This window comes from Grus americana, chromosome 3 (assembly GCF_028858705.1).
Source record: "Grus americana isolate bGruAme1 chromosome 3, bGruAme1.mat, whole genome shotgun sequence".
In the NCBI taxonomy this organism is placed as follows: Eukaryota; Metazoa; Chordata; class Aves; order Gruiformes; family Gruidae; genus Grus; species Grus americana.
In genome coordinates this window covers 96,572,270-96,590,946 of record NC_072854.1, presented here as the reverse complement: position 1 = coordinate 96,590,946, position 18,677 = coordinate 96,572,270, and the positions used below count along the sequence as shown (strand labels likewise).

Genomic DNA, 18,677 nt, shown 5'->3' with positions numbered 1-18,677 from the left:
GAAGAGATGTTGCCCTAGAAAGGGCATTTTCAGTAGTGGAGAGGAAGGATTTTGGGCGAGGAGGAGAAGCACAATGAATGGTTGCAAGAGGGAAAGCTTGGTACAGAAACAGGGAATGAAATGGCAGGGAAAAGATGACCCAGTGTTGACAAACTGGAGTTGGAAGAGGGCCTCTTGCATATTTGAGATAGAGGGCGGTCACATCACGCTTGCTAGGCACAGGAGTATAACACAGACAGAGCTTGGTCCGGGCAGCTTATTCAACTTTCTCTCCAGGTAATGGAATTGAAACTCTCTGAAAATCCACTCTAGTTTACTACCATTATGTTCTGCAGAGTAATCTCTACCACATTAAAATGAATTTCCAAATCTCTAAATTATGCCTGAAACACAAGACTGTAAGGTTTTAATATCTCAGATCATGACATCGCCACATGCCAAATTTCTTCTACTGATTCAGTGGCAGAATTTGTAATTAAACTTACATACTTATAGAAACCCTGACTTAAAAGTGCTAGGCTAGTGAGCCATGATTATTCAGAGGAAGAGCTATCTTCAACCACTGACTTCAAGACATTTATTTCTTAAGATGTTGTCTTTCAGAGGGCAAAGGCCTAGGATTCTTCAAGTCTCAAGCCTGAATACAAAACAGAAAGGGAAAAAGTCTTCTCATACCATTTTGGATAATTTTGTCAAGACAGCTAACATCTCTATTACCTGCAGAAGGTCTTTATATATTCTTGATTGAATCTGATGAAGCCAGCACACTGTTGGAAGGACTTGGGACCCAGACCTTTAACTTCCTTCAGCTGTTCTCGGTTTATAAATGGTCCATTCTTCTCTCGCCATTCTATTATATTTTTCGCCCTGTTAGCATTCAGTCCTGCAATGTGTCTAAGAGAAAAGTTTACAGAGTACACTTATTACCATTGAACAGTCATTAATACAAGTCCTATCCATTACAAGGATACGCATTACTGTAGAAAATCTGGTTTATGGAACTTAAAATCAGCTAAGAAATTTGCAAATAGACTCCCAGACCAAAGGCATAATTATCTTCGTTCCATGGAAGGAATCTACTCAAGTCAACAAAACTTGGTACAGCAATACGGTTCTCTGTGCATACCTAACTAGTAAGCCAGGGACATGTAATTTATGATCTGTTGGCTATTTCTGTAACGCCAATTCAATTTGTCACGTCTTATGGTCTGCCCCCAGCTGCCCTCTTCAGGAAACAACGTGGGAGGAGGGTTCAGGACAGATAAATTGTTCCTGTGAGAACAGCCCCCTCTCAGCTATTCTCTTCCAATGGTCCTGCAACACCTTGCCCCAACATGAAGGGTTGACGTCTGCTACCCAGCAGAGTGGCTGGGAGCAGCTTGCCTTCCTCACACAATTTAACAGATCCACTCAGCTTGTTCCTTTTCCCTCAGCTGCTCTTGAGATAAAAAAGCAGCTGGGAACAGGCTGCATGAGTTGTTCCGAGAGCAGCTCGGATCTGGCAGAGAACTTACCTGTGAAGTGCAACTGCAGTTAGCCCAGTTCCTTCAGGAAGCAACGGGTTTGCTGCACATTTTCTGTATGCACATGTGAGTACAACTTTCTGTGTATGGAGTATGTTAACCATAGGAAGAGGGAAAGGACTTGTGGTGGGCAGTTACTCCTGGCACTAGAAAAGGAAATGTCACCCATCTGGCTCTATATATCAGGTGCCATTGCTTTAAGTCAACAGCAGCAGAGAACTGTTTGTGGAATGGCAAAGACTGATTCTAGAAAAACACCACCAGCAAACCTGGCAAGAATAATCGAAATTGGGAATGAGAAAAAAAAATAATAATAAAAAAAAATCTTTCCATTATTCTCATTCTCAAGCAAAAGTTAAAAAAATATTCCAAAGCTGGTGAAACATCAGAATTAAATTGGAGAGACAGACCTTTAACCATAGACATAATATTAATCATTAGGAATGGAACTTTCTCCAAAAATTTCTTAGAAACATTATGACATCCAGCTTATTTACACTGACTAAGGTACATGACAGAGTTCACAGAATTTTCCACTGATGATCTCAAGTCGTTCAAGTACAATACTCAGCAGTAATGCAGGGCCTGTAGTGTTGCCACCCCTTTCATGTGTAATATGTGTCAACAAGTCTATCTGATGCATCAGAAAGCACAAGCAGCAAGCCCTCCTCGTGGTACATTCTAGCTGGGGTGACAATTTCATACATGGTACATCTGAGGGAAATGCAGACTGCATCTACACGGAACAGCAGACTTGAACTGCTGAGGATCAAGTTAGATCCAGAAGTTGACTCAGCATGTGCATTCACGCATGATAAGCCAGGTTAATTAGACCAAAGCAAGTCCTTAGCCAACATAGTTACCATTGGTAACCATGACTGGACATTGTCACTCCATGGTCACAGCTTTGCGGAGACACAGCAGCACCTCAGCGTGGTGCCCTCTCTGCTGAACTGCACAATATAGTCGTACCCTGCAGAAGGCTGACGCTGCTCACCCACTCAGGTGGGCTTTTATTCGTGGAATGAGAGCTGGTCAGCCTCATTTACCAACAGGTACTGCTTGCTTTCTTACTAATAGCTGATCTAAATTTGAAAGAAGGCAAGACAGAAGGTAAAGCAGGAGTCAGGTTAAGGATTGGATACACAGAAAAAGAATATGGAAGTGGAAAAACAAAAAGAATGGAAAGAGAGCCTCTTCCAAAATATGGAAAGATGTTTTCAAGAATGATTATAAGGGATTAAAAAAACCAAAAGATAGAGCTAGCAAGAATACATTTTTCCTAATTTTGATACTTAATTTAGTTGTCACTATGAAGATTATGGACATTCTTTTTCTTCCCCTCCTACTACAGAGGACGACAGCAATACTTTTGCTCTTCTGGGAGGCTGTTCAGCTAAACTACTCTGAATTCTACACGCTCGAGAGAGAATAAGCTTTTAATTTCTAACCAAGACAAATAAAATCCAGAACATTTTCCAAGTAAATATGGCATAACTACTTTTTTAAAAAAGGAGTAAAAAGGGATAAATTTTTCAGCAGTTTCCCCTTAAATCTTTCCTTTTCTCCTTTCCTCACCCAACTTTTACAACCTGTTCCACTTAGCAGTACCTATAAAAATACCTTCTAAGAGACAGAAAGTACATTTGAAAATGTGTTTCTCAGTGTAAAAATACAAATTAATTATATCAAGTTTTTCTAAAATTGCAGTGTTGGTTCCAAATTTTTAAATATCTGGTTTTCTCCAAAGAATAGTTTTACCCTGGAGAATCACACATACCCCTGAAAACTGACTCTTAACAATCCAGTGAAATACTGTCTTAATGTGTCATTTTCATGTAATTGGAAGTTTAACACAAGAGCCATTTGCTCCAGCTGAGCTTGAGTCAGATGGCAGACTAAACAGAGACTCTGTGATCCAGAGCCATGTAATTACTGGAATAGGAAAATGTTTGACTCACCTTAATAGTATTTCTGAGCAGATGTTAATATCAACTCCTACAAAGCTGACACACTCTTCAACCACACTGTCCAGAGTTGCTTTGAGTAAAGTCTGTGATACATCATGCTGAGAAACAAAAATGGGGATATCAGGTTACTGAAATATTGAAGCGTAGATAAATAAGAACTGCAAACAATACTAACATTAATAAAATAGTTGCTGGGACTTATCAATATCTTATATGAGGGTATCATGTAAAAACATAAATTGTAGAACATACTTTTTAAAAGTATCTAGTATCTATTTGCAACATCTTTGTCATGATACAAATCCCTAGAATAAGACCCTCTTCACATTGTCATTTTTTTTACTATTTCCCTGCATCATCTAAAACCAAAACTATAGTAAACACATAATGATTACTCAAAAGGAGTAATGCTTCTGTTTACCCACTATGCCGTCTTTAATCTGACATTTATTTATCTATAATATCAGTTTATTACAAATAAGATAGTATTTTAAAAATAAGGTATTTAGAGAAAAGATGCTGTACTTTTGCACCTGCACACACAAATGTTTGTAAAATTGTCCTATTTATGTGTATCACGCTACAGTACGGTTACAGTTATTATTTACTAAAAGAACAAGCCAGGTATTGTATGAGGGTGGGCAATACATAAGGTACATACCAGCCCCGCAGCAACAAAATGTTTCAGATTTTGAACCGATATTTCTGGTAAGATTGGCAGGTCCTTGACCGAAGCACCACTACTGGAAATTCTTCCACTTTTTCCATTATTGTTCATAGTGTTTCCCCATTTCCCTCCCCCCCAAAAGAAAATCAGTCACACTTGTCAAAGATAAAAAGTTCTGAAACTCAAAGATTTCTTTTCCTCCACAACGTAGGCATACTTCAATCTATAACTGCTAGCTCCCAACAGAAGCCCATCAGTGCTTAGAAGTCTGACCTGGAGGGAGAAGCCTCTCTAAATGCGGGAGCTAATTCAATCACTATGTTGGCTTAGCTGCGGGGCTCTTATACGTCACTCATGGAAATCTGGGTTGATCTGTTGTGGTTTTGTGATGCATTCATTTAGGACATCAAGCTGGAGCCAAGCCAAGACACCAAACACTTCATCCACTACTTTGTCTTACCTTCTAAGCCATTCAGATCTTTTAAAGATTTCACAGTTGAATTTAACATGCCAACAGCACCAATTCTAATTTACTAATATTGGTAGTTCATCAAGTAGTGGTTAATAATGGAAACAATCGTAAAACTTATAGCAATGTATTTCATAGCCCTCTCATTTCAGGTAATGGTGGTGGGATGTATTTTCATGATGTGATACATAATAAAGTTACTCACAAACAGGAAGCGCAAATTTTGCCAATATTACTTCTCCTATATAAAATTCTCATGCAAAAAAAGCCATGTAACTGCGTAAGTACTTGTGTTTGCTCACAGTCTTGGCCTCACGACCACAAAGTTTACTTGTACACTTTGCAGATCAAACGTCGGTTTCTACTTACTAATGAGTTGCTACAACACCTCAATGGCTTCTTTTCTGAATATAGAGATATGAACAAAAAGTCACACCCCCAAAAAAAGACATCTTCTGTTTCTATTTTTCTGACTTAATGAAGATGTGGCTTCTCTTAGTGAGGATGTTCTATATACTACTTCCTCCTCCTCCCACCAGCCAGGTAACATACTAGAGCTAGAGGCTTCAAGCTCACACATACGCTCAGCCAAGGATGCATTTATATACCACAGTACAAGAGCCAGAATAAAACTGTTCAGAAACAACATTCACATTTTCTCTTCTTTGCCAAGTACAGCTGCCAAATATGGGGCTAGATTTTCCAAGATGAACCACAAATTAAAAATTTAATAAGATAAAGATACTAATTGAAACATATTTTTCATTATGATGGAGAAAAGCAAAAGGAGAAAAAAAAAAGCAGAGTACTCAAAATTTTCTTCTGCTTTTAGGAAAGGCTACTGACTCGAAGGTAGTAAGAAGTTCATTATCATATAGTTTCACAAGTTACATTAACAAGTTCCATTAACTACAGCAGTTCTTGGCCATCTCTCAAAAAAATCTTGGTCTAAACCAACTACTCAGAATATAAAGTAGAGTTTGTGGCAGAGAGTAGACTGCTGTTTCTCTAGGTTTCAGTCTCATTCCTTAAGACGATGATCATTCTTCAGAAGGAATAACATGCAGTTACATGATTCAAAACCAAGACATTCGTCATTGTCTCCACAATGCCTTATACCATAGGGTGTAGCAAAGAAGGTAGCCCATAAATCTGGCCTAATTTTTCTAAGTGCTTCTTTGGAAGAGACTTGATTCAGCAGAAGCTTTATTTCCAGTTCGCTGAAAGTGAGCCTAGATAACAATTCAGCCAACTATACTCTCCCAAAACAAGGAAAGGATCTATCATAATTAAAAGCTAAGCATCCTGAAATACCTCTGCTAGTGGAAGAAAGACCAGTGCTCACAGATCCTCAGTTTCAAATGTGAAGTTGGCATTTATCTGAAGATTTAAGTTTGTGGATGCAATAGTTTGTGTAAATTTGTGTGTCAGAAAACACACAATTTGGAAGAACCATAATATTCAACCATCTATTTCTTTTGCCAGGAAGAGAAGAAGTTCTCAGGTCTCTCGAAGATGATTTGCATCTTTTAACTTCATTGCTGCTTGACAGTCACCATTAAAAAAACCAAAACAAGACACGCACAAGTTGTTCTTTATTACTCCAGCATGTAACAGTTGTGCCACTTGGAACGGACATCACAGCACGTATGCGAAGGCACAGATAAAGTGAATGGGCAGACGCGACAGAACAGGATAAGCACAAGACAGCGTGGCTAAAACAATCCCTCAGCTACCAATACCTCACAGAAGTAAGACACATTCAGCTAGTGAATGAAGTCGCAAACGCTAGAAAAAAACTTTCCAGATGACAAATCTGCCTCTCAAGATGCAGCTACTGACCATCACAGCTTCCTTTTGCTACGATGAAGAAACTTCTACATCCCTCTTTACATTGATACAAAGCACAGAGAAGTGTTATGAATTTAGTCTCTACAAGTAGTTAATTAAAAACATTATTATCCCAATACCATTGTCAAGACTTCCTGCTGCTAGCAGGTTACACTTCAGAAAGGGTTAAAGTGCAGCGCATTTTCCAGTCTTCCAACAACTTCACTCATCTTCTCAAATATCAGAGGTTAGATGATACTACAGACTTCTATGTACTATTTATATGCACTGGGGTGGTATCAGATTATTCAGACACTACTAGAAGAACACGTACTGCATGCTACTCACTCGTTACGACAGGTCTGTAAAAACAGGAGTCCCTCTCAACTGTTGCATTAAGCACATCAGAATAAAACCTGCACTAAAATAAAGCCAAGCCCAATATGCAAGGCTACTTTTGAACTGTGCTTATGCAGAATTTTACGCTGCACAGCCTCCAACAACCCCTCCACACACCAATGTGGCAGATCCTTCCTTCAGCTGATCCCCTGCAAATCCTGCTAAATAGAACATTTTCATACTAACTCTGAATGCGCCCCTACGCATGAGGGTGTCCCTGCTAAAACTGTTCACTATTGTTTTTTCTTTTTAATCAGAATAACTCTTACTTATTAACTATCTTTATCTTTGGAACTGATTACTACAACTGCCCCTACAACTCCCCTTACAAAACCAGGAGAAACTAGCTCCCTCAGCCAGCTGAACCATTCCTACCAGGAGCTTCCTCAAAGTCGAGCACATGAGGTGCCCCAAATGGCTATGCCCAACAAGTAGGAGCATGTCCTTTGGTGGGATTTTCAATGACCATCTTCAATTTACCACCCGAATAAATCACTAAGGTTTTCTTAAAAGGATACTCAGAAATTACCACCATTAAAATATTCACTGCTAGAATAGTAGATCTGGAGCAGAAGATTTCTTTTTGTATGATGACCTCCAAGCAATAAAAAGGATTGATGCGCCTAGTTTATGGAAACTAAGGCCAGCAGAAATAAGAGACTTGCCACAAACCGCAGGATGTGCAGTGCAAATCTGCGAACTTTCTTTTCTCATCGCTCTCCAGAAAACAAAGCCACCTTGCTTCACGGCTAGCATTAGGAAATACTTCGACATCTGTGGTGCTTGATTTTTTTTGTGGGGAGGACTACAGAAATTATTCTGCCATTAGAAATATCAGGCACTGTAATCTGATATTTTAGTATTTATTTTTTAAGAAATTATCAAGTGACCCAGGGAACAAGATACATAAAATTACTAGATCAATTGAAACTGCTGCAGTAAATAATTGTAGTTGACCAATAAATTAAATTCAAACATTAAATTTTTATAATATTTTTATAAAGATAATCCCAAATACCCAAATATAACTTACAATCATGAACGTGGAACAAAACCAAGGACTGCTATTTTGATTTCTGGTCATGATTACTGCCTAAATTAGTCTGTGGCAAATTTGTTAAAATTACCAGAAAAAGAATATTATATTGCATGTTTTAAAACCACCATTCTGCAAACCCACACTAAAAAAAAAATAATCAATATAACTTCATTTCATGTACTTTCACAGAACACAGAATGTTTAACACTAAAGAATAGTGCTAGAGAACACCTATTATGCACATGATAGTTTTTTCCTATTATTATATTGCCCAATACTTCAGTTATCTTTTCTTTTTATATGGTATGAAGCAGAGAGCAAGGATTGTTGTTTCGCGCTGTTTTAAGAGCTACAAACACTCACTAGAAATAATTAACATTACTACAAAACCTATCTTTTCCTTGAGACGGTGCTACTACAGCTGTAACCGAAAGTCATTTTTCAGTTTCAAAAACCTGTTGTACAGAAAAGGAAGGCAATACTTTAAATAGCTTCTCAGCTCAGTTATTCCTAGCAGTACACCAGTACAGACACTGTAAAAATACATTTGACATTAGGATGACAAATTTATCAAGTCAAAGAACCACTGTTCACATGAGGCTGGACTCAGTCGATCTGTACGAGCATAGATGGTGGACCAGTAGACTGACTAACTCTGCCTGACCAAACACACTAAACACGACATTACTACTGCTAGACTAGAACAATCCTAACCGGCAGCTTTTACATGGAAGTAAATTACAACTCTAAACTCTTTACCTTTGGCCACCTAACACGCACCACCATCCTCCCCCCCGCCCTGCCAATACCAAAACAATACACATAACTATAATGCATTTGGATCCTTTCCATGGTCCCCTGTAAAAATAATAATTTCAGAAAATATGGTATGATTGCATGTGTCTCAAAGACAAATTGAAACAGCTTAATACTCTCCTGCAACACACAGCAATTCTTCAATATTTATTATATTACATTTACAAACATTAGTAGACATCAACACAACCAGTCCGCACATTGTTATTACTGTACAATGCCCAAGAGCCAAGCAAGGCACCTTCCACCACAGCTGCACCAGAATTACTCGTACCCTGCAGAGCCTGCGGACATAGCGCAGACGTGACCTAACGATGCTGATTGCAAAGCAGCGGGGAGGGGAAGAGTTCTCGAGTCTGGGCAGCAACCTGCAGGTTCTTGACCCAGGCTCGGCATTACAGTATTGTAACAAGATCGACATTCATCCTAAATAAGACCAAGCTGCACGTCAGACAACCTATCTCGGGTTTTGATCAAGTTATACCTCATGTGTCCTTTAAATCCAAAAGTCAACCTTCAAGGAAGTAAATGCAATTTCATTTTTTCTGTCTTTAAGTAAGTCCTGAAACTTCTAACTAACACCTCATAAAACATTATTTTGTTGGTACCTACCATTAACTTCTGAATCCATGAATTTTAATATTGGCATGTGAGACCAGCCAACACGCCTCTTGAAAAAATACTTTTTTTTTTCCTATAAAAAGTGGTATAACTGTACAAACTGAATGACATTTAGTAAATGAGAAATTAGGTGGGACAACACATCCTAAGCAAAGTTCAAAAGTGTATTATTTTACAGAGATTCAATCCATGGAAACATGTTTTAAAAGTTAAAAAAGGAAAAAACATTCTCTACTAGTGGTGTGGCCTACATTGAATCAGCTGCATTTCAAATGCTTGTGAAACCACAAAAGCAAAATGCATTCAGGACAAGCTCATAAATACAGCAGGACTAATGAACACAAACAGTCTAATGATAAGTACCTTTTCACATGCAGAATTAGAAAAAAAAAATTAAAGATGCACCTTATATGTCAGGTGAAAACATTGGAAAGTTCAGGTGGAGGGGGTTTAATCTCTATCGTCCTCTGGAAAATCCCTTTCAGTTAGATTCTAAGAAAACAAGCTTATCCCTCTGATATTTGATAAAAGGACCAAACTTCAAGAATTTCTTTTGAAGACTGTTTGTGGTTTCTCCAAATGTTATATTGTTGTAGGATATATTGTTATCCTATGTACTTAACTTTGACTCATTTCTTGTTTTCAAAAATCCAAATTCTGTTTATTTTAACAGCATATTACTATTACTGAAATATCCCAAGAGAGAGAAATGGATTTATATTTTCAAAGAAAACTATAAAACAAAAACAAAGTCTGTCAGCTCTGACATTAAAAAAAGAAAACAAAAATGCTTCAAGTTACTTGCAGGCTGTTGGAATTGGTCTTATATTTACTCGTGCTTGTGTCCTAACAGAAGCAGTAGTACTGCTAAGCTTGTTACACAAATTCAATCCCATTGCTAATGTGACTGATTTCTAAAGCTAACTTCTTTGACATGAGCATGCTAGGAGCAAATGACATATATCCAAAAACATCTTCCCCTTTCCAGAGCAGGCATCAGTTTTCTCCAACGCATACTGTTATGCGACTAATGGGCAGTAATCTGAATTGCAATTATAATCAACTGCATAATTCCTGGAGATTTCAGTGGGACATTTTCTTTTGCCAATAAGTAGCAAAGGCGATGGTCCAAATTGCCTTGCATTTCAATTTCAGTTCAAACCTGTATTTTGGGGCTGTTAAAGCTTTACAAATACAGGGGATATCCTGCAATACTACAGAAGATAAAGCAAGGATCATCAGGAGTGGAGTTTCATAGGTCACATTGCTGAGAGGCTACAAATTCAGTTGGGGATTTTGCTGAAGAGTGCTGAAGGATAAGAGGAAAAAAAAGAAAAAAATATTACGCAGAGAGGAGAAGGAATAGTACATTTTTAGAGGGACAAGACAGAAGTCATGAAGCCCATGGGAATTCTGTTTAGTCTGAAGTCAGGGACCATCCGCCACCCTGCAGCAGACGGGTGAGGAACAGCAGCACCTGGGTACAACGTTCTCACCAGCCTCACTCAGAGCAAAAGGAGGTGCGAGGAGCTTGGTAAAAGTCTATATAAAATACACACACTTCTTCCAGCTCCACTGAAGACATGTTGGGGTTTCTCTCACTCATCTCTAATGAGGAATGCGGTACTTGCAATATTATGAAAAACTACAACAGAAATGCAAATTCATTTCAGGGTATTTTCTAGAAAGGAAATATTCGTACAGTTGATACATATTTTATTGTATCCTAGATGTCTAATATAAGCAATTTCTCGTGCTCATTGGCTTTCTCAAAATTGATATACAAATACACTTTGCAACTGCTGCACCAGGTGACTCATATCAGCAGTGCACGGAGAATATATTTAATACAATGACATATCCATTCCCTCATTAGAAAACAAAGTATATGCCAAACAATGAGATTCGGCAGTTTTTTAATCCCGCACAAACAGAATTAGCGACGATACAATTAAAAGGAAAACTTTTTTTTTATTATTTAATGTGACATCACCTTCTGAAACGCTTGCTAGAAAAAGCTTTTAGGTAATTTGACTTTCCTCAACCCTTCCGTGCCCCCCCGCCCCCCCTTTTTTTCTTTTTAAAGCAGATCAGTTCAAACTGAATATGCTTAAGGAACATTTTCATTTAAAGAACTGCTGTTCAGTTCTCTCCCTCTCTTCTGTTTGGCTCCTCCTTCGCTTTCATCGGGCACCCCTCGCCCCTTGATCCTTAACCTCTTCCACTGTACAGCTAAAGGCAAGAATAAGCTAGAAACAAAACAGAATGCAAGACACTGTCCTGCAGAAGACACAGCCAAACTCAAATAAAGCAAGCTTGTTTTCTCTGCTTGCTAAAGAGCATGCACTTCAGTTTGATTGACATATGGCAACTCAAAAAAGTCACCCAGGGTAGTGTTTATTGAATGACCCATGGAAGACTGAAAGCTGACAGAAAACCCAGGAAACATGTGAAAAAACAGATGTTTCTTCAGTACCAGCGTTTATGGATTCGACAGGCGGAGCACATAAGCATCCATTGTGTCATTCACATCTTTGATAACTGAAACCAATTTCAGCACTGTTCATTACATATACCAGCAAGTTTTATTTAAAGCAAAAGCATAAATAATTAATTGGCAAAAAAATATCTCTATGATGTAGTAAATTTGAGCCTTTTTAAAAATCTGCTCTGCATTAAGCTTAACAACATTTGCATTAAAACATATATTTAGTACTTTTCCTATTACATACAGAGTGCAAGCAAAATGTTTGCACATTGGAGGTTGAAAAGTTGACAGGACTGCCTAATAAATTAGCTGCACTAACTTATCAGCACTAAAAATTAAGTTCTCAATGACAATTTTTGCAAGTGAATGAGAAGACCAATGTTTCTTTCATTCTCAAAACCACCATCACTATCGACAGGATATGATCATCACTACTAAAATGATTAGCATAATATAAAAAGTGAGCAATCAAAAGGAACTAGTAGAATGGCATAAACAAGAATAGTGCATGCACTACCCTGTACATAGAAATAGCAGTTGAGTACTCTTGCAATATACATATTCTTTAAACAAATAAAGATCTCAGTAGGTAGGAGGGAAAAGCACAAATCAAAGAGCACTTATTTTCCCAGTATCCCTGACAGACACTGTGATTTGTGGCCTCATAACATAACCCTTACTTTTATTCAATGTCTGGAAATTCCTTCAAAAGGCTTCTTTAAAACATTACAAAAAATACAGTGTTTAAATTATTTGTAAATGTATAAAATAATATAAAATTTTGTAGTGCAACAAATTAATAAAAACTGTTTGGAACAAAGTTTTCTTAGTTATTCTCTAGTGGAAGATTTGTAAATAATCATTGCAGTACTATTACTGACTTCCAAAGTTTACAAGTTACTTACAAAGCTAGAGCTTTTAACTACTGCATATACAAATATATTCATTGCAAATGTGTAATCTGATCGCAGATTACAGCATCATTCATTTTAAAGATTGACCTCTTTCCCTTGCAAAATCTTTTTTTTTTATTATTTTTTATAAAGGATCTAAAACTTAACCAAAACAAGTTTTAGGCAAGCTTGGGAAATCATAAAACAATAAAATAAGAAATAAAGTATTGAAAATTTAAGATTTAGTAGTTTAGAAACTCCTAACTGCCATCATTTTAAAATCAGATATCTTTATGAATTCTAATTATAAAAGCATTTAGTCCAAACAGCAACTGTATTGCCTCAGGTTTGGTTTTGAAAAAAATTTTTAGGTAGGGGGGATAGAGTTCTCTATTTATACAAACATTTACAACTGCAAGCTGGTATATCATCAAACAAGAAGGGAATTAAAACCACCTCTGATTTTGCAGCACTTATGTCTGCCTCCCACCATTTGCAGAAGTATACCCTTACTTTATAAGGTGAAGAGCAAGACAGAATCAAGGCCTGCTCCGCTGAAATCACTGGCTGATGTCCCACTATGTTAATTAAGGACAGAAGTTCAATAGAAGTTTTAACTCCCAGTCCTGCAAAGCACAGATAAGATATGAGGTACCAGATGGATCAAATTATTAAACTCATTCAATGTATGTCTGCTTTGGCAAATTATTACTTATACTACAAGAATGCAGAATTTTTAAGTATGAAAAAATACCTTTATTATTGGATGTTCCTTTCTGTATAGAATTTGTATTTTAAGAACACCAAAACACAGTTGTTCTTCTCAATAACCTAGATTAAGGCATCAATCAAGCTTTTGACTTTTCCTCACACAAGGCAGAAGTTGCTCGGATCAGAAATTAGACAACTCGGGACACCTTAGATCAGTTATGGCCACGCTTCATCTTCTGGAACACACAAAGCTTGGCAAGAAAGCTCAAGTGCAAGTCTTGTAGTGAGGTCTACAGCCCATGGCTGGCTAGGCTGATGCAAGGAGCAGAGGTAATCCAAATAACGGCCAGATGAAGACGACAGCTATGCCTGGCAAGTCATCATCGCTAACTCTGGCCCAAGCAACTTGTACCCTCCCATGCAAAAGAAGGATACACGGACAGCTAATGCCATTCCCAGCCTGCAAACTCATCTCGGAGCGAGACATAACTGAGGATGCCGGTTTCAGCCACACAAAGATTTGGCATGTACCACCTGAGGTTCAAAGGTAATTCTTGCCATCCACAGTCAATCCTGCAAATACATGCTTCTAAGTTTACTCAACTGAAGCAAAGACCTATCAGAGTTTACTGATAGGCCGCTTCAATGTTGAGCATATATGCTCATCTTATTTAAAAAGAGAATCTAGTAGGAGATTGGAACCTTTCAGTAACTACGGTAGATAGTTCAGTAGACTTAGAATAACAACTAGCTTTTCATATGATTGTAAAAACTAAAAGTTCAAGGAAGACAAAATATGAAGCTCCATTAGAGGAAAAGTTTCAGAAATCCACTCTATTTTTTACTTTTTAAAAACACAGGCCATCAAGAATGTGAAAAGGAAAATGCAGCCTAAAAAGTAATAGTATTGGAGATTCTGTGCTGCCTGGAATGCTCTTCCATCACAAAGCCATAATAATTTCCTCTTAAAATTGTTAGCTTAGCTTATTTAAAACCAAACAAAAAAACCCTTGAGTCATCCCACATTCTAAGATTTTTTTTTTTTTAAAGCATTGGATGTGCGGGTTAAAAAAAAAAAAGTTATACAAGGGTGTTTTAATTGCAGTATTTAGGCTGCTCTGTCTTCAGGTACGTTTCAGTGCCAGGCAGAAGACTCAGGCAAGGATATACTGCTTTCAGCAGATCAGGGCTAGCTGCAATTCTGAAAGGGGGTTTGCATCATGTCACAACAGAAAGAGATTAGAGTTCTGAGATAATGTGGAGGCTCATCAAATCACAGCTTGCTAGTTTTCTACCACAGCAAACCCCTCCAGTTTATATGCCACACTTGGAACACACACAGTTCTGATACAGGTTTACAATCTACATTCAACAATATCATTTTCTATTTTAAAATAGATGTAAATATTGAGAGGTTTTAGCTGAATAATGAATTTAGTGTTTCAATATTTCTTTCTAAACATTTACAATATGAATAATTCTACATGTACATAAGAAATTCATTTGAGGTGATCTGCTTAACAGGCTTCTGTCTTCATTTGAGTTCTATTTTCATTTCTGTTTGCCATTTGAATACGGAAAGACAGAAATTTCTGACTTTTACAGCATAAGTATAATTAGGACTAAACATCATTAGAATATGCTATTAGTCTAGAGTAACACATGTATGACTTTGCCCATCACGAAAGACATAGGATCCAGTTATACAAAGTTCTATGATTTGTGCCTCGCTGTCATTAGCAATGAGAAATACCAAATTCACTCTAAGTCAGTCCTCCTTAGGACATGAGATCATTTCAGCCAAGAACTTCTAAACAGAGTTGAAGGTTTTGAGGATGAAAAGTAAAATCCAAAAACATCAATTGGTTTATTTTTTTTTTACCTTACCAGGAATTGAACACAACCTTTTAAGCAGGTTTAGATTTGGTTTTTGGGATATTAGGTGACCTGAAAAGACATATCAAATAGCTGCTGTGTACAAGAATACGCACGGTATTTTTCCAGTTAGTCATCCTGCAACTAAGAGCAAACTAGTCACTGAACCTCAATCCCTAGCTACCATTTTTTGATTCCCTAGATCCTGCTCCTAATAGTCTAGGAAATCTGCACATTAGAGTAGTCCATTCTCAAAAAGTCTGAAGTCCCTTCATGAAACATGAGCAGTACTCTTAACTTCTTCCAAACTTTCAGTGGCAAAAAATACATAGCTGGTAGTGCAGCGATACAGAGTGGTGACTTTTGGTTTTGGTGTACTTACTCAAACTACTTTGACCTATAGGTGACAGAACTTCTGGGAGATATTTTCTTACAGTAACAGTTCTGGTTTTGCCAGGATATTGTGAAATTAGAAGAGCAATAACCTCCCCTGCCACAGCCACACAAGCACAAGCACAGCAGAACCTTTAAACTTCACACTACTGAGATACAGGTACCTGAAAACAGTCCCAGTTTTACAGATAACAAATCAAACCCACAAGAACTTAGTAATTTCTCTTAAGCTAAAGTGGTAGTAAATGTGAAAAAAAGGACCACAATTCTTCATTTCCTGTCTGCAACCAGAGCATCATTACCCGGACGCAACCAGCACACACTTTGCTTCTCCAGTATCTTATGATGTTCATGCACTGATCGCTATGTTCTCTGATTGCACGGTGCAGGGCCAGCTTACAATGTTTTTGTATCTTTGTTTTGAGTTCTCCCATGCATCAACGAGAAACAATTAAAACATAGCACTAAATACCCTCTACTTTAGAAGCTAATACCCAATTCTCATTAAGCAATTGTCTTAGTTATCACAGCTGGAGTAAATGAAGTGCTGTAACTGAATCAAAAAAAAAAAAAAACCCTGTTCCAGAGGAAATGCTCATATGCCCAGTTCAGTGATAAAAATTAAGCTGCCCTCTTTAATAAGTTATTTTCAAGTAGGAATCAAGATTTAGATGCAACTAGGCTATCCTCTCAGACTAATAGATTCAAAGTCTGGACAAGAAGTTGGAAAACAAAACTATTTAATACCTCAGATGTGGTCAAGTCCTAGCAGTGGGGAAAACAACATCTCCAAAAGCTGATCCCAAGTTCTCCTGCTGCTATTTAACTGCTAGCAACATCAACGAGACCACCTTACATGCACAACCAGATAGGGTAAGTGGCTCCAAAATTGTTTCAGTTAAGTATATTCCTAAGATACTGACTTTGTAAAACAGGTATGTGGAAAAATTAAAAATAGCCTGTTCTCTGGTGTGGGTTTGTTTGTAAGTTAGATAGGATTTATGAGGAGCAGATTTTTATTATTGCATGTATGCTTCTAAAAGAGAAGTGGAAACCAGCATCCAAATGGTTCAAGTTATATGCGTACTGATAACCTCTAGGTATGAGGTGTGGAAACATGGTCCAAAATATATTGAACTACAGACGGTTAGGAAAATGAGAAGAGAGCGTTGCACACATACCCTACATTATGTCACATCACATGAAAGAAATAATTAGTTTCTCTTAAAAATGTTTCTCAAAGGAAGACAAAATGCTTCTAACCACATAAGCCATTTTGAAATTTATACTTGGAACAAACAAAAAGCTACAACTGATAATGTTCTTCATGATGGCTTACGTACAGGTAGCTTAAGTGCTTTCAGTCTTCTCCATCATTCGATTCTAATGCCTCAAAAAAGAAATGGATACCTCATGATTCAGATTTTTCAGAAGAGTTTAATTTCTTCCTCTTTCTCTTCCCATCTACACATGTTGCACCTCATTGCACTAAAATATGCATTTTCTCAATCTGAAATTCTGTCTGCAAGTCTTAGCCACTGAAAGAGTTCTCCTGGAGAGCTGCAGCACTAGAACATTTCCAATACCTACTAACCCTGAAAAAGCACAAATTCTGCAAACAGATTGCTATGAAAAAATTACATTATTACACAACATCCTGAAATTTTAGCAACACAATTCCTGTGTCACATATAAGAGTGCTCTAGCAGAGTCCAGCTGCAGCTTGCTACCTCTTCAGGTATGAGGAATGTAAATCCACACTGGCATTTTCAGAAGACTATTGCACTTGCCCAGAATTCACTCTAATTTCCAACTGATTCAAAGGTTTCATGAAGCATTCATATCTTTAAATAATTTCTGTATTAATCTATTTTCTACTTGTCTTGGTTATTGTCGTGGTTTTGTCCCAGCTGGCAGCTAAGCACCATGCAGCCGCTTCCTCATTCTTCCCCAGTGGGATGGGGGAAGAGAATCAGAGGAGCAGAAGTAGGAAAACCCATGGGTTGAGACAAAGACAGTTTAACAGGCAAAGCAAAAGCTGTGCACGCAAGCAAAGCAAGACAAGGAATTCATTCACCACTTCCCATGGGCAGGCAGGTGTTCAGCCATCTCCAGGAAAACAGGGATCCATCATGTGTAACCGTTACTCAGGAAAACAAACGCCATCACTCCAAACCTCCTCCCCTTCCTTCTTCTTCCCCCTGTTTTATATGCTAAGCATGACATCATATGGTATGGAACATCCCTTTGGTCAGTTGGGGTCAGCTGTCCCAGCTGTGTCCCCTCCCAACTCCTTGTCTACCCCCAGCCTACTCGCTGGTGGGGTGGTGTGAAAAGCAGAAACGTGATCAACAAAATAGCAGCTATGTCTCCACCGACTAGCAAAAAGGAAACACAAGCTTTCTGAGGCGTTGTGGGTTTTTGGAGGATGCATATTCCAAATTACAGTCTAATTGTAAACCCTCTCTATCAGGTGACCCAGAAGAAGAACAGTTTCGAATGGGGCCCTGAGCAACAGCAAGCCTTTGAACAAATTAAACAGGAAATTGTCCATGCAGTAGCCCTTGGGCTAGTCCAGCCAGGTCCAGGTGTAAAAAAAGTGCTCTGCACCGCAGCGGGGGAGAATGGCCCTACCTGGAGTCTCTGGCAGAAAGCACCAGGGGAGACTCAAGGTCAGCCCCTGGGGTTTTGGAGCTGGGGATAGAGAGGATCCAAGGCCTGCTACACGCCAGCTGAGATACTGGCAGCATACGAAGGGGTTTGAGCTGCTTTGGAGATGGGTTGGTACTGAAGCACAGCTCCTCCTGGCACCCCGACTGCTGATGCTGGGCTGGATGTTCAAAGGGAGGGTCCCCTCTACACAGCATGCAACTGATGCTACCTGCAGTCAGTGGGTCACACTCATCACACAGCGGGCTCGAATAGGATATCCCAATTGCCCAGAAATTCTGGAAGTGATCATGGACTGGCCAGAAGGCAAAGA

At 38.3% G+C, this 18,677-nt stretch overlaps 1 protein-coding gene across 4 annotated transcripts in view; it reads right to left on the bottom strand.

The window, feature by feature from the left end:
• SRBD1 (S1 RNA binding domain 1) overlaps positions 1-18,677 on the bottom strand; it is a 132,248-nt gene that overhangs the window by 17,688 nt on the left and 95,883 nt on the right. For all 4 annotated transcript variants that reach the window (XM_054822338.1, XM_054822341.1, XM_054822340.1 and 1 more), the window contains 2 exons: positions 3,485-3,591; positions 718-894 (listed from right to left, as the gene is read on the bottom strand). In XM_054822338.1, the coding sequence (XP_054678313.1) occupies positions 718-894; positions 3,485-3,591 (284 nt within the window). The remainder of the gene's footprint in view (positions 1-717; positions 895-3,484; positions 3,592-18,677) is intronic.